Source organism: Erpetoichthys calabaricus, chromosome 4 (genome assembly GCF_900747795.2).
Source record: "Erpetoichthys calabaricus chromosome 4, fErpCal1.3, whole genome shotgun sequence".
Classification (NCBI taxonomy): domain Eukaryota; kingdom Metazoa; phylum Chordata; class Cladistia; order Polypteriformes; family Polypteridae; genus Erpetoichthys; species Erpetoichthys calabaricus.
In genome coordinates this window covers 22,595,677-22,622,931 of record NC_041397.2, presented here as the reverse complement: position 1 = coordinate 22,622,931, position 27,255 = coordinate 22,595,677, and the positions used below count along the sequence as shown (strand labels likewise).

Here is a 27,255-nt window from a genome sequence, read left to right as displayed (position 1 = left end):
TCAGGAGCAGAGAATGTCAGAGAGAGAGAGAAAAGCAAACAAATCAATAGGGCTGTTTGGCTTTTAAGTATGCGAAGCACCGCGGCACAAAGCTGTTGAAGGCGGCAGCTCACACCCCCTCCGTCAGGAGCAGAGAGAGAGACAGAGAAAAACAAACATGCAAAAATCAATATGTGCCTTTCGAGCTTTTAAGTATGCGAAGCACCGTGCAGCATGTTGCTTCAGGAAGCAGCTGCACAGAAGGTAGCAACGTGAAGATAATCTTTCAGCATTTTTAGACGAGCGTCCGTATCGTCTAGGTGTGTGAACAGCCCCCCTGCTCAATCCCCCTACTTCAGGATCAGAGAAAGTCAGTGCAAGAGAGAGAAAAGTAAGTTGGGTAGCTTCTCAGCCATCTGCCAATAGCGTCCCTTGTATGAAATCAACTGGGCAAACCAACTGAGGAAGCATATACCAGAAATTAAAAGACCCATTGTCCGCAGAAATCCGCGAACCAGCAAAAAATCCGCGATATATATTTAAATATGCTTACATATAAAATCCGCGATGGAGTGAAGCCGCGAAAGGCGAAGCGCGACATAGCGAGGGATTACTGTACTAGAAAATTTTTAAAAACTGCAGTTGATTAATAAAAAGTTAAAAAAGATGCTGTAGTGGAAAAAATATCTATATAAGCCATACAAGACTAATAACTCCAAATTGAATCGTAGGGCATATGAGAACATGAGGGCAACTGTTCAGAAGGATAGGGAGGCTTAAAGACAGTTGGAGAGGAATATAGCTGATTAGACAAAAGACAACCCAAAGAAATTCTTTCAATGTTTTAGTAGTAAAAGAACAGTGAAAGAGGAGGTGAAGTGCATCAGGAATAGTGAAGAGGAGTTAAAAGATACAGACAGTGAAATAGTGGATGCTCTAAATAAGCATTTTTCTGAGGTCTTCACAGGTGAAGAAGTAGATAATCTCCCAGCAGTAAATGGGACTATTAAGGAGGTACTGATTGATTTGGAAATTGTAGAGGGAGAAGTGCTGCTCAGATTAAATAGGCTGAAATCAAACAAATCTCCAGGACCAGATAATATTTACCTCAAATTCTTAAGGAGGTTAGTGAGTACATATACAGTTAGGTCCATAAATATTTGGACAGAGACAACTTTTTTCTAATTTTGGTTCTGTACATTACCACAATGAATTTTAAATGAAACAACTCAGATGCAGTTGAAGTGCAGACTTTCAGCTTTAATTCAGTGGAGTGAACAAAACGATTGCATAAAAATGTGAGGCAACTAAAGCATTTTTTTAACACAATCCCTTCATTTCAGGGGCTCAAAAGTAATTGGACAAATTAAATAACTGGAAATAAAATGTTCATTTCTAATACTTGGTTGAAAACCCTTTGCTGGCAATGACAGCCTGAAGTCTTGAACTCATGGACATCACCAGATGCTGGGTTTCCTCCTTTTTAATGCTCTGCCAGGCCTTTACTGCAGCGGCTTTCAGTTGCTGTTTGTTTGTGGGCCTTTCTGTCTGAAGTTTAGTCTTCAACAAGTGAAATGCCTGCTCAATTGGGTTAAGATCAGGTGACTGACTTGGCCATTCAAGAATTTTCCACTTTTTGCTTTAATAAACTCCTGGGTTGCTTTGGCTGTATGTTTTGGGTCATTGTCCATCTGTATCATGAAACGCCGCCCAATCAATTTGACTGCATTTAGCTGGATTTGAGCAGACAGTATGTCTCTGAACACCTCAGAATTCATTCGGTGGCTTCTGTCCTGTGTCACATCATCAGTAAACACTAGTGTCCCAGTGCCACTGGCAGCCATGCACGCCCAAGCCATCACACTGCCTCCCTCCACCGTGTTTTACAGATGATGTGGTATGCTTTGGATAATGAACCGTTCCACGCCTTCTCCATACTTTTTTTTCTTGCCATCATTCTGGTAGAGGTTGATCTTGGTTTCATCTGTCCAAAGATTGTTTTTCCAGAACTGTGCTGACTTTTTTAGATGTTCTTTAGCAAAGTCCAATCTAGCCTTTCTATTCTTGAGGCTTATGAGTGGCTTGCACCTTGCAGTGCACCCTCTGTATTTACTTTCATGCAGTCTTCTCTTTATGGTAGACTTGGATATCAATACGCCTACCCCCTGGAGAGTGTTGTTCAGTTGGTTGGCTGTTGTGAAGGGGTTTCTCTTCACCATGGAAATGATTCTGCGATCATCCACCACTGTTGTCTTCCGTGGACGTCCAGGTCTTTTTGCGTTGCTCAGTTCACCAGTGCTTGCTTTCTTTCTCAGGATGTACCAAACTGTAGATTTTGCCACTCGTAATATTGTAGCAATTTCTCGGATGGGTTTTTTCTGTTTTTGCAGCTTAAGGATGGCTTCTTTCACCTGCATGGAGAGCTCCTTTGACCGCATGTTGTCTGTTCACAGCAAAATCTTCCACATGCAAGCACCACACCTCAAATCAACTCCAGGCCTTTTATCTGCTTAATTGATAATGACATAATGACGGACTTGCCCACACCTGCCCATGGAATAGCCTTTGAGTCAATTGTCCAATTACTTTTGAGCCCCTGAAATGAAGGGATTGTGTTCAAAAAATGCTTTAGTTGCCTCACATTTGTATGCAATCGTTTTGTTCACCCCACTGAATTAAAGCTGAAAGTCTGCACTTCAACTGCATCTGAGTTGTTTCATTTAAAATTCATTGTGGTGATGTACAGAACCAAAATTAGAAAAAAGTTGTCTCTGTCCAAATATTTATGGACCTAACTGTATAAACCCTTGATGCATATTTTTAGGAAGTCACTGCATACTGGGGAAATTCTGAGGGACTGGAAAATGGCAAACATTATCTCATTATATATAAAGGGTGACCGGACAGATCCAAGTAACCATAGGGCCAGTAAGCTTAACGTGCATCACAGGAAAATTAATGTGTATTCTTAAAGATAAGATTGAGATGCACATGGCAAGTACAGGAGTTTTTCTGAACAGTCAGCGTGGGTTCAGAAGAGGGAAATCATGTTTTACTAACATATGGGAATTCTATGAGGACACAGCAAAAGGATATGATCAAAGTTGAGCTTATGATATTATTTATCTTGACTTTCAGAAAGCAGTTGTTAAGGTGCCACATGAGAGGTTGGAAATCAAACTAAATGAAGTGGGAGTTCAGGGTGATGTTTTTAGATGGGCGCAGAACTGGCTCAGACACAGGAAGAAGATGGTGATGGTGTGAGGAACCCTATCAGAAATGGCTGATGTTAAGAGTGGTGTCCAGCAGAGGTTAGCACTAGTGCTGCTGCTGTTTTAATATACATAAATGATTTGGGTAGGAATATAAATAAAAGGCTGGTTAAGTTTGTGGATGACACCGAGATAGGTGGAACAACTATAAACCATTGGCATTAATATAGAGTTCACTACCCCCATTGTGGCTTTTTGAAAGCACAATGGGAAGTTTGAAAATCGAGAGTACACTTTATGAGAAGGATTTAGGAGTCGACTCTATGCTATCAACTTCCAGACAGAGTTCAGAAACCATCAAGAAGGCAAATAGAATGTCAGGTTATATAGCGCCCTGATGTGTGGAGTACAAGTCCAAGGAGGTTATGCTGAAGTGTTATAACACACTGGTGAGGCCTCATCTGGAGTGCTGTGTGCAGTTTTAATCTCCAGGCTACAAAAAGGACATAACAGCACAGGAGTAAGTCCAGAGAGGAGCGACTAGGCTGATTCCAGGGCTACAGGGGATGAATTATGAAGAAAGATTAAAAGAGCTGAGCCTTTACAGTTTAAGCTAAAGGAGATTCAGAGGTGACCTGACTGAAGTGTTTAAAATTATGAAGGGAATTAAATTAGTCCAGTGGATCGAGACTGTTATTTTAAAATGAGTTAATTAGCAACACAGGGACACAGTTGGAATCTTGTTAAGAATAAATTTCGCACAAAGATTAGGAAGACACCTGGAATAAGTGACCAAGTAGTGTGGTAGACAGTAAGACTTTAGGGATTTTCAAAACTCAAATTGGATGTTTTTTTTTTTTTTTAGAAGAATTAAGTGGATAGGACTGACCAACTTTATTGGGCTGAATGGCCTGTTCTCATCTAAATTGTTCTAATGTCGATCAGTTTGCCAGGTATTGGCAATTAGATAACAACTGAAAAAACGAAGGAAGCTGATTGTACTGTTTTTAAGTGTCCTTCAGAGAGGCGTCCATGAATGTGCACGTACGTTACTCCTGTTGCAATTGTATTGTGATGTTGTACCATACACAGCACACATTTTCTCTCCTCATAACACAGATAATTTGTTCATTGAAATTATATTGGAAGATTTCATGCAGTACATTGATTTATATTACATTGTTTTTCCCGTTTAATTTCATTTTTCAAAACCTCACTCCAGGGTGCATGTAATGGGATTTGGTAGAACCTGTCCCAGCAGTATTGGGTACAAGGCAGGAACTGCATTGTAAAGTCCTTTAAGACATGTTTTTAAATCTAATTTAATTAGTTGTATTTTATACAATAGATATTTGCTGCAGTATATAGTCACTGCATTTTGTTGTGGATTTCATGCTTTTCATATGCCTGAATGCATTTTGGTATATGATATGGTGTTTAGGCCAGCTTTCAGAATAAAGTGTGCATGTTTCACTATAGAGTTTATAAAAGGATGCTTGCAGTGTAAGGATAGATAGATATATAGATAGATAGATACTTTATTAATCCCAAGGGGAAATTCACAAATACTGTATAAGTGACTGCTGTCCGTTTGGATAAAACTACAGCAGACAGCTTTTCACTGCAATCTACACAGATGAGCTTCAGTGAGCTGTGATTTATCTGTGAACTGTTTACCTGCAAATCTGAACCTTTACTCACAGATGTTTTATACACAGAGCAGTCACAAAGGGACTCTGCACATATATATATATATATATATATATATATATATATATATATATATATATATATATATATATATATATATATATATATATATATATATATATATATATAAATAGTACATGTTTATATAAATAGTTTTTGCCTCTGTGTAGAACTTGTATAGTAAATCTAGATTAGAATCGCCAGTCAGTTTATAACTCAAAGACTAGGCAGGATGTGTTCAAACCGAACAAACTGGATACAGTGCAGACAAACACTCTTCACAGCATTAAGGTGTTCTGAAGTACTTTCATGACTAAAGCTTTTAGGCCAAGCCGTCCATCATCAGAGCAACCAGCTTGTGCGTAACATCATGGGGTCTGGAAGCCCACATGGGGAACATGGCTTGAAGGACGGATCACTTAAGGTTAAGAAGAAGAAGAAAATCTCATCCATCTAAACTTTGACCCGACATGGTTTCTGGATAGATATTAATGGAAGGAGAGTGAGAGAGGGGCCATCTCCTGCACATACCCTATATTTATGCTGGCCTTGTTCTTCCTTGCTGTACCTTTTGGACCCAGTGGGTAGTGATACTTTATGGTACAATTCCCTTCCTGAGCTCTGACCATATAACTCTGGACCAATCCCAGCTAGATACAAACTACATTCTTGAAACTCCTACCAATCAGTGTTCCACTCGAAGCTATAGTTTAGAGTAAAATGTTTCATTTTGCCTCGCAGCCCCCATCTTGTGGTTATTGTGTAAACGTAGATGACCCCAAATTCATCTTTTACCTGGTTCTGACCAATTACTTGGTAAGCCAAGCAAGCAGACAGGCATATTATTTCTTCTTTGTCTTCATCTTCTTCTCTTCCTCCTCCGGCTTCTTCCATAGCTATGGTTTACTATTTTATCTTTTTTTTTTAGTAGACTTCTCCAGTGCAACGTTTTTTTTTTTGTGAGCCATAAAGTTTGTCTCTAATGCATACTTTGTCACTATCAGGGTACCACATAAATAGTCAATGGCAAAATGTTAAAGCCTAACAATTGTTCCAGAAGTCCAAGTCAATCCTCATTACAGGGTCTTTTAAACTTTTGCCATTGTTCTCAGTTGTAGGTAGATAGACATCGTTAGATGATGACTTGTGAGGTGCTGAATACATTAATCAATACAAATGCTTATTTCACCCTATAATGGATCATTGACTTTTGTTCTTATAGGTACCTGTCTCCAGTCAAGACGCCAGGAAAGAAAGCACCTCCTACAAATGGCAGGAAGCCTCCGACAGCTAACGACCACGCACCAGCTAGTGCTCCAGCACAGCTGACATCTCAAAAAATGCAGAAATCTACCTCACTTTCTCTTTTTTACAAGAAAGGTCAGTGAATACCAAAAAAATATATAAAAATCTCAATTTACAGTTTTCATGTGCTTTAGTAGTGTTTCACAGTTTTATCAAATTGGAACAAGAGGAACGTTACGATCAAAATGTCTGTTTTTATGTACATTTTTTGAGCTCTTACTTAACTGAACTGCTCTCTATCCTTACATTTATCTGGGAATATATGATGGCTCTAGTAAATTAATAACATATCAAATTCTTCTTCTTTTGGTGTATATTCACAAAATGTTAGTTTAAATTCTCATCCAAGGAAGAAAGACAAATTGTTGTTTTGAGTCTGATTAAACTTTCACCACACTGCATTAATCATATTCCATATGTGTGACCTTGAGTCGACTGCACCTTCAATTTCGTTGTTCCTTTGTAAAAGTGACAATGACAATAAAGATCTATCTATCTATTATATAAACTTGGTGCTTTTTCATATATTGTCTTGTAACTTCATTTTGAGAGTAAATCCCCTACTTTGACATGATAGCTCCTGGCAACAAATGCAAAATGTCGGTACAATCTGTAAAGTTGCTCATCCACAGAAGGTGTGATACATCCCCTTCAAAGTCAGACCTGAGGTCTTTAAAAAATAAATTTAAATAACATCATGCAGTTGTCTTCTGCGCCAACATTTAGCAAAGCTCATTCCAAGATTCAAAAGAAAAGATTTTTGTTTTGCTTCATTTTCTATTGTTTTTCACTTTACAAAACATTACAAGATATTCTGGGAAGTTGTCATGTTGCCTGAATTTTTCATTCCTTTTCTCTGCTTGTCACAGACCTCCTGTTTCCCATAAATGGATATATAGATGTGCTTCTGGTTCCATTTTCAGTAATTGTCTTTATTTTGCATGTCTCAGTGTTTCTCACTCAATGAATGCCACACTTTGTTGTTTCCTTTGAATTTAATTTAATTTGATTTGATTCGCTTTATTAATCCCAGAGGGTAAATTTTCTTTTTGCATGACCTTTGGAGGTCAGGGCATAGGTCAGTGCCCCTGGAACAATTTTCAGGGCCCAACAGACTAGGATCCCTTCTGACAATAACGAGATTTGAACCGGCAACTTTCCAAATACCAGCGCAGATCCTTAGCCTCAGAGCCACCACACCACCCATACAACTGGCATCAATTTCCAGCATGTATTTTTAATACTAGATTGAACCACTTTTTGATGGTTTACAGTAGTATGTAAATTATCTTACACAGGTACAGCAGAGGCTGAAGCAAGTTTTTTCTTTTTTTCTTTAAATAATTTCTTTGTTTTATTTGATGGTATTTGTGTAACACAGACCAAGTCATCTTGTATTAAAGTTTTTGGCCAGCCTCTGATAAATAGGGTTGAAATAGATTATCCTGTTAGAAAGTATGTGTTCATATTAAATTGTTAAATTAGACCAACGAAAATGGAACAACCCAACAGTAAGTCTCATCAAGCTCTTTCCCTTTAATATCTTATGAAATAAAAGAAACTGAATTTAGAAGGAATTTAGTTCTTCGAAATATCCTCAAAAGTGCCATAAACCATAAATAATTCAGGTCAATCGGTGATGGAGTGTGAAGCAGTATACTGAAAGCATTAGCTGTAAAAACAGTGACAGCTTCGGGGCCAAAAATCAACTTGCCAATCATTGTCCATTTTATAGACCAGGTATTAAGGATCAGAATTCAGTTTTATAGTTGTTTATTATTATGTAGCGCTCCTCACTGAGTGCTGTGACAAGTGCTCAGGTAGGTCCAAATACAAATTTTACAAATTACTAATTATATAATGAGTATTATATAATGAGTGCCAATTTGTTTAAGCAGATAGTGTTTCCCAACAATATTTGTCAGTTAACATAATTTTTTAACTATGGCCAGTTGACAACAGAGGAGATAAAAACAAAAACTCTAGTCAGCAGCATCTCTGGAGAAAATAAACCTCTGGGGGATCCATGGTTAGTTATAACAGACACAGTCAGACATGGTCAGAGTTCTGGTGACCTTGGCCAACTAGCTGCCCATCCCCCAGGATATTGTGCTCGGCCGCAGCAGGACACTGAGTGGGGAGGCAGAATAGAGATGGATTAAATGGTATGTTATTATTGTATTGCTTATAGTTTTATACAAATAATTAACAAACAGAGATGTAATATGCACATTTAATTAGCAGCTCTAGTCAGGGTATGCCAGACTGAAGTAACGAGCTGAGACTAAAGGTGCATCTCTTATAACATTCAATGAACAAAGGCAAGTGGCTCACAAAGAAAGTCAACGAGAACCACAAAGAAAGAGGACTATAAGGCCTATCCGGTGAAAAGAGGTTCGTAAATGCATGACACAATGAAAACGACGGACTTACCATTGTAACATTAAGCTTGTTTTAATAAATTGGCATTTTGATATGCTAGTTTATTATAGTGTCAGTCGTTAAATTGTGAATCTATGCTAAGAAGAGCTGAGGTGGTGCTGTGAACATTTGTTTTCTTCTACTGCAGCTTTATATTGTTCTTGTCATTGGTCCACATTCTTTTGCAGTTTGTTATTTCTTTTTTATTATGCACTGTGATTACCCATTCACTTAATTGCCACCACGTAACATTGCCAGAGACCACACACAATGCTTTGGCCGTGAGAGTGGACCAGATAATAAATAATAAAACAAGCTCCACAAACTATTTCCAAGATCAGATACTTGTAGGGTGTTCGTTTTCTCCCTGTAAAGTCCATCTGTGTTGTCATTTTAGTTTTACTTATTCCGACACTGCTTTGTTCAAAAGTTTGCAATTATATTAAATAAAGTAGTTCCCATTTATTTTTTCATTCCTTGTTGACCTCATCGCACATGTAGCATATGTCCTAATAATGTCTGCTCTCAAGTCTTCTGCACTTTATACTGAGTAATTGTGTTTTCCTTGTGTAGTTTTCCGCCTGGCCTACAAGCGTCTCAACATGCTGTGTACGACTCTACTAAGAGATCATTCTGAGTTGGAGCCGATCATTTGGACCCTCCTTCAGCACACACTGCAGCACGAGTATGAACTCATGAAGGACAGACATCTTGATCAGGTAAAGTATAAGGAAGTCTTTCCCATCATTCCTTCTGTTGTTTGTTCTGAGTGTTACCTACACCTTGATCTTAAAAGTAAAAGTTACGTTGTTAGTAGTAATCTGTTGTAGAAATGAGTATGTTTCTTATTTAAAAAAATATTAAACCACCCTGTGCACCCTTTTTCTGTTTTAGCAAACTTAAAACAGAAAAGAGCAATTTGACTTGATGCCTTAGTCTGAAACTACAAAAAAGAATTAACTAATGGTGCATTAAAGTCAGCATTAAGTCCAGTTTTTCTTTTGACTAGTGATTAAATCATAATTTCTTATATTTCTGGTTTATTCAAATTATGTGAAGTTTAACTGTATTAGTTTATACGCTCATTTACCTTCTTACAGATGAATTTAATTTCTTTTTTCTCTGTCAGATTCCTCATGACCTTCTCACACAGTCTGTTATGTAATACTGTTAAAGTAGCAGGATGCTAACATTTTTGTACAGTAAGATCCTAATTTTACATACTGCACTTCAGTTGTTTTGTTTTACTGTTATGCAAAGAACCAAAGATACATGGAAAAAATGACCAAGTAGTGAGGTGCAGATTAGGACTTTAGAGATCTTCACATCTCGACTTGATATTATTTTAGACCATCTAGGTGAATCGGATGGATGAGCTTGTTGAGCTTTATGCCCCATTGTCATCAGAATTGTTCTATAGTGTAAGGCCAGCTTTACATCATGGGCACTTTTATTTTCTTCATTTTTATGCCTTTTGGCATACAATAGCTCACATTTATTCAAACAGCGATGCAAGAAAGAAGGAAAACATTAGAAGAAAAACCTGCGTCATTAGTTACACATACCCCATTGGTTATATTTGCATTGTGTCTTCTAATCTACAGTAAATGCCCTAGGTTTACACCAATCAGCCACAACATTAAAGCCATCTGCCTAATATTGTGAATACAACAAACCACCCCCCTCCCCAACCACACTTTGTGCTGCCAAAAGAGCACTAACCTTTCGAGACATTGTCTCCATTAGATCTCTGAAGGTGCTATCTGCACCAAGATGTTAGCAGCAGATATCCTAAATCCTATAAGTTGCAAGGTGGGATTTCTATGGACCAAACTTGTTTTTCCAGGGCATCCCACAAATGCTCAATTTTATTGAGTTCTGGGGAATTTGGAGGGCATGTGTACACCTTGAACTGTTTGTCATGTCCCTCAAACCATTCCTGAACAATTTTTGCAGTGTGGCAGATTGTGTTATTCTGCTAAAATAGGCTCTTGCTGTTAGGGAATACCATTGCCATGAAGGAATGTACATGGTCCACAACAATCTTTAGGTAGGTGGTACATGTCAAAGTAACATCCACATGAATGCCAGAACACAAGGCTTCCCAGCAGAACATTGCCGAGAACATCACACTGCCTCTGCCAGCTTGCCTTCTTCCTATAATGCATCCTGCTACCATCTCTTCCTGCAGGAGTACAATGCACATGACTCAGTCGTCCACCTGATTGAAAAGAAAATGTGATTCATCAGACTAGCCACCACCTTCTATTGCTCCGTGAATTAGTTCTGACACTCACGTGCCTATCGTAAGTCCTTTTGGTGGATGACAAGGGCCAGCATGGTCTCTCTGCCTGGTCCGTGGCTTTGCAACCTCATATGCAGCAAGCTGCAATACACTGTGTTTTTTCACCTCTCATGGCCAGCAATAAGTTTTTTTTATTTATTTGTGCTACAGAAGCTCTTCAGTGGGATCATTCATGTCAATGAGCCTTTGGCACCCATGACCCTGTCACTAGTGTACTGGTTTTCTTTCCTTGGATGACTTTTGTTAGGTACTAACCAATGAATACCTGGAACACCCCACAAGACCTGCCATTCTGGAGATGCTCTGACCCAGTCATCTAGCCATTTCATTTTGGTCCTTGTCAAAGTTGGTCAGATCCTTACACTTGCCCATTTTTCTTGCTTCCAACATATCACCTTCGAGAACTGACTGTTCACTTGCTGCATAATATATCCCACCCTTTGTCAGGTGCCACTGTAACGAGATAATCAACATTATTCACTTCACCTGGCAGTGGTTTTAATGTTGTGGCTGATCGGTGTATGTTGTACACTATAAAATATTGCTGAATTATTTTTTTTTCCCATTTTTATTCCTTTACCCGCAGTTACCCTGCACTACTTGGGTAGGGGCACAAAGTTAATCTTGAAAAGAAATGGTCTATGGAGATTCCCTTGCAGAAATGTGGAGTTTGTGAATAATTTGGTAGAGATGCAGTAGGTTCAACGATGTATATTTGCACACTAGACATTGCTCATCCTACTAAATAATAAATAGGGTGAGTACTCTTGTGCAGTGGGCAGCGTTGCTACTTCACAAATTCAGCTTCACAACTCAAACTTAATTTCAGATAACCGATGCTTGCTAAAGTAAGTATAAAGTCACATGAAGTATCAAGCCACACGAGTCATCAGCACACCAGTGATGAGGGGTTTGAGGATCCCACGTGAAGTACTGAGCACCACACAGCATCATTGACTGCATAACAGAAGGGTGACTGGCATGATAACAGCAGCGTGCTCCCATGCAGCTTAGAGGGGCTATAGATCTTCACCCATCAAAGTTGAGAGGGTGGACTTTAGTGAGTACAGTGATTTTAGTGGTTAATTGTAGGTCCTCAAAGTTTTAACTGTGTTCGCCTGTAGCAAAAGTGAGTGCAAGAAAAGTTGCCCAGAATTACTGCACGAAGCAGCTGCTTTATTTCAGGAAGCTTTGAATTCGTCATCCTGTGAGGAGTCTGCATCTGGAGGGTCTGTTGTAAATATGACCCTTGAAGATTAATGTCCACTCGGCCAACCATTTGCTACAAAACACAGTTTTATTGCGTATTTCATTTTGAGTATGGTGTCACTGATATAAATAAATGAAGAAATAATTAAAAAGAGCAACAAGGACATATTTCATGAAGCATTATTCATGCTCACATATCATTTTGTTTTTATTTACTGTCATATTTCATTTATTCATTTCTTTTCATTTATTTATGATTCATTATATTCATCCACACACTAAACTAGCATCTTCAAAAGGCAACCTTAAGCAGTTTGAGGATTTCCGAGTAGAAGCCTTTACCGTGCAAGAGTCGCTCCTCTGTGTTTCGGCAAATGTGACAAAGAAGTATTTCTGTAAAAAGATATAAATGTAACTAAACACAAGGGGGGCACATAAGAACCGCAGTCAATTACACAACCAAATATTCCACACATGCCACAAACCCTTAACATGAAATCAATGTAGTCTCAATAGTCCCTTTATCTGATTCATAAATGTCAGCAAAAGAAATTCTGGTGAAGAAAAAACCAACAGGATCCCAAGATATAAAACGATATGCCACAGCTTTACCTTGGAATTAAATATCAATTGTTATTCAGCGGTATTCTAAATGTGACAGTGGTGCGCATCACAAGAGTTTAGACTTGATGTACTTGTGGGCATTTTCTCCTTCCTGGCACTGGTACTGTTTCAGTTCCGGGTACTAATCGACACGTGATATTCCTATTAGCTGAAAACCCCCTAATGATCCCCAGCTCACTCTTGCCACTCACAGCCATTTGCTGGGTGGGTTTGAATCCTTTCATAACTTCTGGGATATCAGCAATGGACACCTCATTAGGACAAAGGTTTCCAAGTCATTTGTTCTCTTAATCAACTTCCATATTGATAGTAAACCATCCTGAACTGTGGACTGAGGATGGAAGAAAAAACAGCCTATGCTCGGACCAGGATCAGGGCACACATGCATACCAAATTTCATGGTTGTTGAGCCATTCTTGAGCGTGGTTTGAACATACACAGAGACAGTCAGTCATTTTTAACTTTATTTATATACCGTAGATTTTCAAATTGCTTGATGAGGGGAAACAATGAATTTTAACAATTGTAACACAAGGCTGCAACATAAAAAAGTGTTTAAAGGGTGAGGAGGTCTGAATACTTTCTGAATGCACTGTAGGTAATGGATGGACTTCATATTAGTCATGGTGAAGGGGTAGGGTGGCAGATTTGATAAGCTGCTTTCACTCAACTAGTGATACTATTAGAAAATTATTTTTTTTATATACAGTAATCCCTCACCTATCGCGGGGGTTACGTTCCAGAGCCCCCCGCGATAGGTGAAAATCCGCGAAGTAGCGACCTATATTTATTTTATTATTTATACATATTTTAAGGCTTTATAAACCCTTCCCACACTCTTATAAACCTTTCTCACTCTCTTGTTAACCTTTCCCACGCTCTTATAAACATTTCCTATGCTCTTAAACACTTTCTACATTCTTAAACACCGCAGACCAACACTGCACGCAGCGATCAGACGTCAGTGTGTCTGCACTCGCTTTGTGAAGGGGGGCAGCTGAACTCACGCTGAGCAGAAATGGACTTTGTGCTGCTTCTGCCAAAATGCCTGCTTGTCGCTCTGCGCGTTCGGAAGGAGGAGTGTGTGTGTGTGTGTGTGTGTGTGTGTGTGGGTGTGTGAGGGCTGAACGCACCTTCGCTCAAACCCCCTCCCCCCCCCTCCCCGGAAGCGCAGTAGGCTCCTGCCACTTCGCATTGTCAAGGGGGTGGGGAGCTGAATGAACGCTAAGGAGAAGTGGACTTTGTGCTGGCTTTGTGCTGCTTGTCGCTCTGCGTGTCAATAATTTAAAAGCCTGTACATCACCAATTTTCCTGTCTCACTGTCTTGTTTTGCGTGAAGTTAAAATGTTTTATAATAGTGAGATGTTACTCATATCCTTAGCCCGACATCCACATATCATATGTGTTAACAAAGTGTGTTTTATAAGTTTACATGTGTTTAAAGCATGTGGGATGGGTATTTTAAGGCTTAAACTATAAAAATGTTTATTTATATGGTCTTTCTATATCGCGGATTTTCTCCTGTTGCTGATGGGTCTAGAACATAACTTCCGCGATAGGCGGGCAATCACTTGTATTTAAAAACCCGCGAAGTCGTGAATCCGCGAAAAGTGAACCGCGAAGTAGCGAGGGATTACTGTATACAACTCATTGTTACCACTGGCAGTTACCATTATTTGGTGAATGAGTGGGTTATCTAAACGATCTGCAGCGCTGCATGATATTTATCCCTATTTATCTCACCATGGAGATCCCATTCTATCATTTACACTCATTTCACCATTGTGGAGTGGTTGCTCTCTCTGATATTCATGAACTTGTTTCAGAAACCCCTGCGACCACCAGTGGGTGTTGCAGTATCCAAAACCGCATACACAACAAATGACCTTTACAAAGGCTTCTTTATTGTATTGACGTAAGCTCGAGTCAAAATAAACAATTACTGTACTTTCTTCTTCTCCTTTCCTACACTCCTTCCAGACGATCTTTGTCTGTCTTCCACTTGACTCCAACTCACCTGGTTGAGGTTGACTGGATCCTTTTATCTTAGACCCAGAAATACTTCCAGTACTGGGGCATAGCCCATTGGAAGCACTTCCTTGTCAAGTAGAAGCCCCACAAAGTAGGGATCCCGGATCCCTGTGGAACCCATGGAACCTTACAAGGCTGCCCCATGGGACTACAGTTCCTAGCATGCCTTACGGGTGTCCGTACAGGTAAGAGTCGCCCAGGAGTGCTTCCTCTTAGTGTGTATGGGGAGCATGTAACCCTGGCAAGTCGTCACCCACTGTCCTTCCATCACACTGTCCTCTCGGCCAGGTACTGTTCTTCGGTCCAACCCTTCTGGGACACCAGTGTACCCATTTACAGACTGGTAGCTTTTGACCGAGACAGTGCGATCCTCACCTTCCATCTTATGCCTCCAAAGGACTTGCCTCCCATCCTGGTAAGGAACCTTGCCCATCTCGGCCGGGATTGCCATCCATCACACTACCAAACTTCCATTTTCCACCACCCCGACCTGATATTCACCCCCATTTCACCACAGGGGACCAAGTCTTCTGGATTGTGAATAAACATGAAATGGGAAAACTGGGTCGTGAGACCATAAAGGTTGAGGAAAAACTAGTGTAACTGATGACTGCACCAAGACTGAGCTTCGAATTGTGTTATTGAGCATCATGTCATTCTAGAATTAAGTTCCTCAGATTGTCACCATCATCTATGTCCATATTTATGGCTTTGAAATCTTTGGGGCAATTCTGAGGTGGCAGAATGACTTGTGTATTGATGAAGGCTGAGATGTTGATCAATAACACTATAGGAAGGAAGGTCATTATGGACAGAAAGTGAAGAGCATAATCATCATGCTGTACATTAACGTATCTGGTCATCTCCCTACTAAGCAAAGAGAAGCCTGCTGGTGAGCACCAAACTAAATGAGCAAAATCTCATAGTGCACCACTGATCATGTCATTTAACGTATTTGTTTTGGCAGCAGTTCTCCATCTTGTCCATGACTGGTGCCCTAAGTGATCTGCTCCTCTTTATGTTAAAGGCTAATAATAACTAAGGCTTGCATCCTACAAGCCATTTTGTTTTTTTTTTTGTGGAATGGATACAATAGCGATCTTGTTATTACATATTGGAAGAGAACTTTATAGAATACTAACACCACACTTAAGAACTGGCCACATAATGGTGCAGGAGCAATTCAGACATGCACGAATAAAGAACAGTGCAGGGTTGATAGATTTCAGATTTCTTAAGGGTCATTGGTAATAATCATATGTTGATTGCATGTTTTCACTTACTTTCATGTACTAATCAGCATGCGAGACCTACAGTACCTTACCTAGAAACGTCTGCCTTGTTTTTCTTAAATAACTACTGTACCTTGATTAACACATGAAAGTAAGAATTTTAGTGTGCTCTGTACACATGACAATGCTGACTGACACTTTACACTTATAATCCTTAATAATAATACATTTTATTTATACAAGGCGCTAGTGCTAGGAGGTATACCGGTTCATCCCGAAAACTGTTTTTTATTTTTGTTATGATATGGATTTTTCTTATACCGCAACACCGGTTTAAATAGCCTAAACAACATTTGGAACGTGGCGCAGCGGGAAACTGTTTAACGGGGGACCTCTTTCACTGCTACACCGCTAAACACGCATGCAACGGAGTACATGCGATTGAGCTGTGAAAATGGACAGACAACATTCTGAAACTGAAGCTGTAGCAGACAATAAAGTTGAACATGATGACACAGAAGAACTTTTGCTAAAAAAAAAAGGAACCGTGTCTGTTGTCTGGAGATATTTTGGCTTTAAAACTTACTTTTGAGCGCTTTGAGTAGTGAGAAAAGTGCTATATAAATGTAAAGAATTAATTATTATTATTATTATTATTAAAAGGTCGGATGTGGACCAAACAACTATTTACTGCAAATGCTGTTGAGCTAAAGTTGTCGGCAGAGGCAGCAACACAAGCAATTTGCTGCACCACCTTAGCCACAATCATGCTTTGGAGTACCATGAATGTATGAAACTGAGATTGGCACCCTCCACGTCCTCAGGTAAAACTGAAAAAGCGAGAGGACACTCAAGTCAGACGTCAATTGTAGACGTGTTTGCTAGAGGTACTGCCTACGACAAAAACAAGCAGCGCTGGATCAAGATAACCAACACCATTACAATCCATATAACTAACGGGACAGGGGACAGAGATTGTTAACATTAATATTAAAGTCTAAATGCCTCTTTGGATGGTTGAAAATATGTTGTCAAAATTATAGTTTTAAGTTGTTTGCAAAATTTGTTCAATAAAATGGTTCTATATTTTGACTGCAACTGTCATGCAATGTGATTCCTTCTCATCATTAGTACCACCCCCTTGAAAACTATCATTTTATGGGGCCATGCAAACCTGTATTAATACTTGTGTGCACATTAAAATGTTTTTTTGTACAATGTACAATTCTCATGACAGTGGAATAGGTTATTCTTAGACAGTCTACTGCAGTAATTAACATCCACTCATGCATGGGAAAAAAAATACTTTTGAATACTGTGAAACCGGTATAATTTAGAAAAATACCATGATATAGAATTTTGGTCATACCGCCCAGCACTACAAGGCACCTTTCTAAGCACTCATGGACACCGAACAAACAATATATTTATTTATTTATTTATTTGTTTTTATTTAATCTATTCAGTTTACATCACAGACTACGTAATAGGAAATCAGGAAATGTTATCACGCTTCAGGACAATAAAATAGAATAAAATAAATGCACATCTTTTATGTTTCCAGCAGACTGGTAAAATAACTTTCTTTTATTGGATTTAAAAAGTATCACTTGTGTCAGGATCTCATCTGTTTTGCTAAGCACAAAATTCTCAGAAATATAATCAGAGCATAATGCAAAATATTTTGTTACCGGAAGGCAGTTTAAAAGCCTGCTTTATTATCTCTGTTTATAAATGACTGAGGAAATTTCCTTAACACAATGCAAAGTGAAAAATGATCTGCATTGTGTCCTCCTCCAGTAGTGTTAATACTGAATGTGAGCAGATTTGGCAGCGTCAGGCATTGCCTCGGTGTAAAAAAGATTTACAGGTAAGTGCTGCTGCCTTCTTCCTTGTTTTACATTGTGATTTTGGTTTAATTTATTTTTTAGATAATGATGTCTGCCATGTACGCAATCTGTAAGGTGAAGAACATTGATCTCAGGTTTAAGACCATTGTGACGGCCTACAAAGATTTACCCAACACTAACCAAGAGGTACGTGACCTTTTTTCACTAGTTACTTAGTGACTCTTTATTTTCTCGTAATTATTTTGAGTCTAACTTTTTTGTTTTCCTGTCTTCCACAGACTTTCAAAAGAGTTCTTATTCGAGAAGGGCAGTATGACTCTATCATTGTTTTTTATAATCTAGTTTTTATGCAGAAACTGAAGACCAATATCCTGCAGTATGCCTCATCTAGGGTAAGGATAATCCATTTGATTTTCAAAGTCATCACTCTCTGTTCTTACTTTTTATTTTTTTTGACTTGCCTGGATTGCTTAAAGGAAAATGCCACCCAAAAATGATTTTTTTTTTAATGTTATTATCCTATGTACTTTTGTAGTTGAAAAATTTTAATGTCATGTTTTCTTGGAGAAAGTACATATGAAAATGTGGATGGCGAGTAATTCCAAAGAGAATTGGGGTGCAAACAGGGGAGTTAAGAGTTAATTCTCAAATAATAATCATTCAAAATCAGTGCTCGAGAGCACAAAATAGAAATAATACAAAACAGCCTTCCTGGCTTTGTTGAAGGGCTTTGCTTTTGTGAGCTGGTCAGTCATAGGAAGCCCCATTCTTTCGCCAAATTCAAGTCTAAATGAGACGGCAAAATCTGGAGATGTAGACTTTTATAATCCTATGGCTGGAAAGTGCGGTTTTACTTTCTTTCAAGGTGCGTGTTCTCGCTGCTGCAGAGGAGAGAAAAGACAAGTCTGTTATTGACAGTGGCCCCTCTCGGCCCAACGGGGTATTGTTTGCCTGGGAAGGGGTTCCTCTGGCACACAACAGATTCTCCTAAACAAAATCGATAACTGACGAATGCTGGACAGTAGCAAACATCATGAAAAACATCCATAGAAAAAGGAAAAAAAACTTGCCTTACTCATGTTGCATAATCCACATCTTTTATTCAGTCCCTAGCTCAAAGTGCGCAAAACAAATGCGTTTTTGCTAGAATATTGCTAGTTTTGCTGCATTCACATGTTCATTGACTAATCGAAATTCTAATTGTGACATTTCACCTTCCCACTTCAGTGCATTCACATGGGTTTCTGGTTGGACTTTTTGGAAAAATGTGAAATTACTGTTAATATGTTACTTGGTCTGCCAAAAAAAAAGCAATTGGAAATAAATTGCATTTTTTGTGGGGAATAAAGAGCAAAATAAACATATTGAATGTATATCACTTTGCTTCAAATGCATTTTGAGCAAATAAATGGCTTTTTGGACTGACCAGCTTATATGTTTTATTTTATAAGGTGAAAGGTCAGCATTACATCACTACCTGGACAATTTGGGTAGCTTTGTACTGTCTGTGTTGTATTTCCATGTTCATCGTGTGTTCACATGGAATGTCTGACTTGACAACTCAAATTTACAATCCGTCTGAGACCATGTGAATGTAGCATTACTTTCTGAATTATCAGGGGTTGTGGAAACAAAAAAAAGCAAAGATTCATGGGAAGGACTTTTGACTACCTGTCAATCATTGGTCAAGAATCATGCCTTCCATTCAGAAAGTCATTCCCATGAGTCATTTAAGTTTCCTGTTGACAAAGACTGATAATTCTGGAAATAACTATTTAACATTTTAGCTAAAAAACATTTGTTTTGCATGTTTTGAGCCAGCGACTGCATAAAAGACATGTAGATTATGTGACATGAGCAAGATGTGAGGTTTTAATTTTTTCTTTCTTTTTTTTTCCATGGATGTTTGTCATGTTTGCCACTGTTCAGTGTTGGTGACTTGTCCATCCTCTTTATGTACTACCTACAAGAAAACATCAGATAAAAAGTATATGAGAGTTTCTTTCTGTATAGTTCCTCACCAATAGGTGTACAGTTGCCTTGACTAGTGGACGAGCCTCTCTCCATTAGGATCCCCCAACTCTATCTGGAGAAGACTGTTCCCGTTAATTTATCGTGACATGAAAAGATTTTTCAATGACAGAATTAAGTCACAATTCCCATCATCACTGAGCTGTGGCTAACAACAAGGCACAAAAGTGTCCATGTAAACTTAATATTGTAAAACAAAAAGGGTACTCAGTATGTACTGTTGTGTATTTCAATGTGTCTGATTTCAAACAGCTTATACTGTCCATGTAACTTAGAGACTTCAGTTATGGGAAATGTGTATCAAGAAAGTCATACAAAATGATTAAGCACTGCTGTGCACAATGAAATCTTGAATTTAAAGAAAAAAGAAAAGAAACATTTTTGGAAATAAACCCTCTGTTTTCTGTCCTGTACAGCCTCCAACACTGTCTCCCATCCCACAGATACCTTGCAGCCCATATAAATTATATGCCAACTCGCCCCTGAGGGTACCAGGCAGCAACAACATCTACATCTCACCTCTGAAAAGCAGCATGTTGTCACCAACTAAAAAGTAAGCAAGTGATTTTTTTTGTTTATCCATTTGTTTTGTTGTTGTAGATCTAAGGTGGGCAAAGGAGACCAAGGTTAATGGGATGTGTACAGAACAGTCTAGGCGCAAGCGGAGAGTCAATAAGCAGCCCAGCCAGGGTCCAGTTTGGGTGGTTTACAAGTGCATCAGTAGCAAGTTAATGAGGGCTAACAAGATCAATAGTTAGTATGAACACAGCAGTTAATACTGAAAATATATTTTAAAACGTATATTATATAGAGAATACTAGCATCAATATTATGACATGGAAGAGAAGGTCTGTGATACGGTTTGCATATTTGCAGCTGGAGATCCACAAAGGGAGAAAAAATGAATCACGTATCATAAAGTAGATTTTATTCCTGAGCTTTCAACCCCTGCCAGGGGTCTTCATCAGAGGATAATGCTTAGACTTACAAGAATCACAAAGGCAATATATAGCAAAACATTACGTGGATGTTCATAATAAATAAACTGTACACCCAATACCCCCCCCCCCCCCCCCCAATCACACTGACTTAGCCACCCTACCCCCTCCACGTAATGTTTTGCTATATATTGCCTTTGTGATCGCTTTCTTTACCTTCGCTTCCTTCCTTAGCAATTATCGAAATAAATTATATAAATCACTGCACTGACCGAAGTTACGTCCACAAACACATGTATCTGGGCTCCGACTGACGCTTACAAACGCTCTCGGCTGTTTGTTTACAATCGCACAAGCGGATACACGTGAGCACATTCAGGTCGTAATGCAAGATATTGGTCATAATTCAAAACAAAAATTTTGGTTGTAAAGCAAGTTGTTCACATGTCAGGCTGGTCGTATATCAAGGGTCGACTGTATATATATATATATATATATATATATATATATATATATATAGTAACAAGAAAGGATACCAGACATTGAAAAGGTTTTGGGCAGCCACCCATATAATGTGTTCCTGGCTGAAAAAGCAAAACGTTTTAGAGCGAGTAGTGTTTACAACACAGAGTCCAAAACAGAACTAAAATCCAGAGGAAGGGAGTAACGTTTTATAGGGAGTCTGGGGGAAGTGATGTCGTCCTCGGGGCCGGGACCGGAAGTGATGTGTCCCATGCTGAGGTAGCGGCTCGTGGTGCGATTTCCCGGGAAAGGTCTGCAGGAGACTTAGAAAAAAGAGTTAGTGCACTCTGCCGCCCCCTGGGTAGATATGTTACTACCAGTCGTTAAGCCCTTCAGCTGTCTCCTAGTCGCACGTGTGTGACTATATATATATATGTCTGTACTGTGTATACATATATATATGTGTGTATATATATATATAGATATATATATATATATATATATATATATATATATATATATATATATATATATATATATAATGTATAGTGAGATATGGTAGGCCATTCATCTCGGCCAGCACCCCTAGGCTGCCAGATGGAGCCCTTCTTGCAGCATGGAGATGCCCCGAATGCCAGCTGAGAATTATGGACAGTGGACTTTTAATGCACAGCCCTGCTGGATACCATGGGGGCCGCCAGGAATCGCTGCAGGGAGGCTCAGAGACTATTATGTGCCCTGTAACCCAGAAGTGTATCTTAGTCACAGCGACAGAGGGAATGACGGACTTCTGGGATGAAAAGAAGAGCTTTTGATCTGACCTGGAAGTGCTAGGAAGTCACATGGACTGAGGGTTCAGCAGCATTTCCAGGTCAAGGACTATAAACGACTGTGGGAAATCCCAGACGGGCGAGCTGTGTTGGGAGGTAGGGTGACTAAGCATCTGGGAGTGGAGGATTGACTATTGTATTGTGTTTTATTATTGTTTATGAGTATTGTGGAGAGGAGGGTGCTTTGTGCAAGTAATTGTCCGAATAAAAATTATATTTGGACTTTTATCTGGTGTCTGGCGTCTGATCTGAGGGTTCAAGGGAGTGATAGCGCCCTTATCTGTCACAATATATATATATTTATATATATATATATATATATATATATATATATATATATATATATATTTATATATAGGTTTATAGAGTCATTATTGTCATTATTTACAATGAAATTCTTACTTGTGTGTGCTAACATGCAACATGTCGCCACTATACAACCACATGACTAGTGAGTATTACTATCTTACCTTGAAACATCAGATTCCTTACCTGATAAATCTCAGAGCAATACGCTGTATGGCCAAAAGTTTGTGGACACCTGCCCATCACACCTACAGTATATGAAATTGTTGGATATTTCAGCCATAAACTCTTGACATTAATGTTGAGTTCACCACCCCCTTTGTGGCTTTGTGAATACACAATGGGAGGTCTGAAAATCGAAAGTTCACCTTATAACAAGGATTTAGGAGTCATAGTGGACTCTACACTATCAACTGCCAGAAACTGTTCAGAAGCCATTAAGAAGGCTAACAGAATGTCAGGTTCTATAGCACAATGTGTGGAGTACAAGACCAAGGAGGTTCTGCTGAAGCTTTATAACACACTGGTGAGGCCTCTTCTGGAGTCCTGTGTGCAGTTTTGGTCTCCAGGCTACAAAAAGGACATAACAGTACTGGAAAAAGTCCAGAGAATAGCAACTAGGCTGAGTCCAGGCCTACAGGGGATGAATTAAGAGGAAAGAGTAAAAGAGCTGAGCCTTTACAGTTTAAGCAAATAGAGATTGAGGAGGCACAACTGAAGTATTGAAAATTATGACGGGAATTAGTCCACTGGATCAAGACTGTGTGTCTTTAAAATTAGTTCATCGAGGACACATAAACACAGTTGGAAACTTATTAAGGGTAAATTTCTTGCAAACATTAGGAAGTTTTACTTTACACAGAGAGCCATAGACACTTGGAATAAGTGACCAAGTAGTGTGGTGGACAGAAGGACTTTAGAAACATTCAAAACTAGACTTAGTTATTTTAGATGAATTAGGTGGATATGACTTTGTTCAGCTGAATAGCCTGTTCTTCTACAGATTGTTCAAATGTTCTAGTAAGAGTCTCCATTCTTCCTGTGGCAAGATCTTGGAGTGTCTGTGGGAATTTGTGCCCATTTAGCCAAAAAGGGCAGTTGTGAAATCAGGTATTGATTGATTGCAGTCAGCGTTCTATTTCATCCCAAATGTGTTCAGTAGGGTTGAGATCAGGGCTTTGTGCAGGCTTTCATGGACCCAGCTTTGTGCTGAGAGGCACAGTCATGCTGGAATAGAAAAAAGGCCTCCCCCAAACAAAGAGAGTTGTCTCAAATTTGTTAGTATGCTGTAGCCCAAACCTTGAAAAACAGCCCCAGACCAAACTTTACAGTAGGCACTACGTAGTCTAGAAGGTAGCATTCTCTTGGAATCTGAGATTCACCCAGAAGACTTCCATGTAGTGGAGTGTGATTTGTGTGAGTGTCCAATGGCAGTGTGATTTACAGCACTCCAGCTGACTCTTGGCATTGGACATAGTGACCTTAGGCTTGTGTGCAGCTTCTTGGCCATGGCAACACCATCTCATGAAGTTTAAGGTGCACAGTTCTTGTGTTGATGTTGCTTCCAGAGGTTGTTTTTAACTCTGTTGTGAGTAATGCCACAGAGGACAGGCCATTTGTATGTGCTATGTGCTACAGCACTCTGAGGTCCCGCTCTGTGAATTTGTGTGGTCTATCACCACTTAATAGCTGTTATTGCACCTTGACACTTAAACTTCGCACTAATAGCACTTACAGTTGACCAAGGAAGATCTAGCAGAGCAGAAATTTCATGTACTGACTTGTGGCAAAGGTGGTCTCCAACACTTAAAGGTCACTGAGCTCTTCAGTATGCCAATGTCACATGGCTGTGTGCTGATTTTATACAATGAAACCCCTGAACTCAGTCATTTGGAGGGGTGTATTAATATACAGTATATCTGTAGGTATATTTACACACACAGACACACTGATATTTTGAGTTTGTGCCCGTGGGTATATACTTTTAATGTGTGCATGTTTGTTTGTGCGTAGAAGCAATCCTATCACTAACCAATCATGCAACACAAGTGCCACCTTTTGGTCATTTCTACCAGGCAAGCAAGTAATGCAGTAGCTTGCACATTAAATAATGAGGACAACATTAAATAATGAGGTCAAACCACATATTTTTCACTGCTGCATCTGTAGATATATTTCATAAACACTCTTCCTAATTACAGTTTTATGATCTTGGTGTAATTATTTGAAAATGGCCAGGCTTCTTACACACATAGTATCGTAGGCTTTTGTTTAAATTGCTTTATTTTAACTGGCTGAGTATGGCACATTCATTTTTGACCTAACATTTTTTCAGAAGTCTGCATCTGCCATACTACTGCTGTTCATTTTTACCAGAACTGAAGATATCTCGGTGCCTTGCTTATATTGTATTGTGGACATGCTTGTTGTGAACGTAGCCATAATGTACAGCCTGTGTTTTAAGACTTGAATTTTGGGTCAGCCATTGATTATTCATGTATGAGTAGTTCATTGAAAAATGTGCAGAGCTCTTGTATGAAACAGCTCAGTACAAAACATTGGAACCTCATGTTTTCTGTACTGTAATACAGTGCATCCGGAAAGTATTCACAGCGCATCACTTTTTCCACATTTTGTTATGTTACAGCCTTATTCCAAAATGGATTAAATTCATTTTTTTCCTCAGAATTCTACACACAACACCCCATAATGACAACGTGAAAAAAGTTTACTTGAGGGTTTTGCAAATTTATTAAAAATAAAAAAATTGAGAAGCACATGTTGACTGGACATGATTTGGAAAGGCACACACCTGTCTATATAAGGTCCCACAGTTGACAGTTCATGTCAGAGCACAAACCAAGAATGAAGTCAAAGGAATTGTCTGTAGACCTCCGAGACAGGATTGTCTCGAGGCACATATCTGGGGAAGGTTACAGAAAAATTTCTGCTGCTTTGAAGGTCCCAATGAGCACAGTGGCCTCCATCATCTGTAAGTGGAAGAAGTTCAAAACCACTAGGACTCTTCCTAGAGCTGGCCGGCCATCTAAACTGAGCGATCGGGGGAGAAGAGCCTTAGTCAAGGAGGTGACCAAGAACCCGTTGGTCACTCTGTCAGAGCTCCAGAGGTCCTCTGTGGAGAGAGGAGAACCTTCCAGAAGGACAAGCATCTCTGCAGCAATCCTCCAATCAGGCCTGTATGGTAGAGTGGCCAGACGGAAGCCACTCCTTAGTAAAAGGCACATGGCAGCCCGCCTGGAGTTTGCCAAAAGGCACCTGAAGGACCCTCAGACCATGAGAAAGAAAATTCTCTGGTCTGATGAGACAAAGATTGAACTCTTTGGTGTGAATGCCAGGCGTCACGTTTGGAGGAAACCGGGCACCGCTTATCACCAGGCCAATACCATCCCTACAGTGAAGCATGGTGGTGGCAGCATCATGCTGTGGGGATGTTTTTCAGCAGAAAGAACTGGGAGAATAGTCAGGATAAAGAGAAAGATGACTACAACAATGTACAGAGACACCCTGGATGAAAACCTGCTCCAGAGCGCTCTTGACCTCAGACTGGGGCGATGGTTCATCTTTCAGCAGGACAACAACCCTAAGCACACAGCCAAGATATCAAAGGAGTGGCTTCAGGACAACTCTGTGAATGTCCTTGAGTGGCCCAGCCAGAGCCCAGACTTGAATACGATTGAACATCTCTGGAGAGATCTTAAAATGGCTGTGCACCGACGCTTCCCATCCAACGTGATGGAGCTTGAGAGGTGCTGCAAAGAGGAATGGGTGAAACTGGCCAAGGATAGGTGTGCCAAGCTTGTGGCATCATATTCAAAAAGACTTGAGGCTGTAATTGCTGCCAAAGGTGCATCGACAAAGTATTGAGCAAAGGCTGTGAATACTAATGTACATGGGATTTCTCAGTTTTTTTAATTTTAATAAATTTGCAAAAACCTCAAGTCAACTTTTTTCACGTTGTCATTATGGAGTGTTGTGTGTAGAATTCTGAGGAAAAAAATTAATTGAATCCATTTTGGAATAAGGCTGTAACATAACAAAATGTGGAAAAAGTGATGCGCTGTGAATACTTTCCGGATGCACTGTATGTAACACTGGTGATTTCTCCAAAAAGCAAAGGTATTAAAAACAAAAAACACAGCCCAATTAAATGAGCATAGCAAGTACAATACTTGCACAATAGCTTGTACAATCCAAAGATAATAACCGAAAGCTGTTTAGTAATTTTTAATAAGCTCCAGTGAAAGACAAAAGGCCTGAAGATAAAAGTGTTGCCCTGGAAGTCTCCTGTAACTGGACGATGACCTAATCACCAATGGTAAAGGCCCATTTGCTACTCCGTTTTTTGAATTCATTTTTTTACACACAGGAAAAGGTGTTGACTAAACAAGGACAGTTAAAGGTTTTTCTGTTATAGTTTGCTTTTTCACAGAATGTAGTGAATATTACCCTACTAACCACATATAAAGTCTTTTATTATAAAGTACTGCTTTTGGCAGAACTGCACAAATTTCTTTTTATGATTTAAAGACCAAGTCTTTTGATCTGAGTTTCTGCTTTAAAGAGTTGTGAACATACAAGCGATGTCCAAGAAGGAGAGGCAGGAACAAAGCATCAGACACACACGTCCTCTTTACATCAGAAGTAGCCTCTTATCGCATATCAGCTGATATGAAAGGAGATGCTTTTGATCGAGCAGTGCATGTCTAGAAGAGGACTGTTAGCAAATGGACTCAGACAGGGGGGTCGTGTGTCACTGATATGCTAGAATTCTATGAGGAAGAAACTGACG

General features: G+C 39.4%; 1 protein-coding gene across 1 annotated transcript in view; it reads left to right on the top strand.

The window, feature by feature from the left end:
* Positions 1–27,255, top strand: part of rb1 (retinoblastoma 1) — a 323,190-nt gene that overhangs the window by 277,858 nt on the left and 18,077 nt on the right. Inside the window, exons 19-23 of the mRNA XM_028799245.2 lie at positions 6,124–6,281; positions 9,201–9,346; positions 17,960–18,064; positions 18,157–18,270; positions 20,326–20,462. Coding sequence (XP_028655078.2) covers positions 6,124–6,281; positions 9,201–9,346; positions 17,960–18,064; positions 18,157–18,270; positions 20,326–20,462 — 660 coding nt within the window. The remainder of the gene's footprint in view (positions 1–6,123; positions 6,282–9,200; positions 9,347–17,959; positions 18,065–18,156; positions 18,271–20,325; positions 20,463–27,255) is intronic.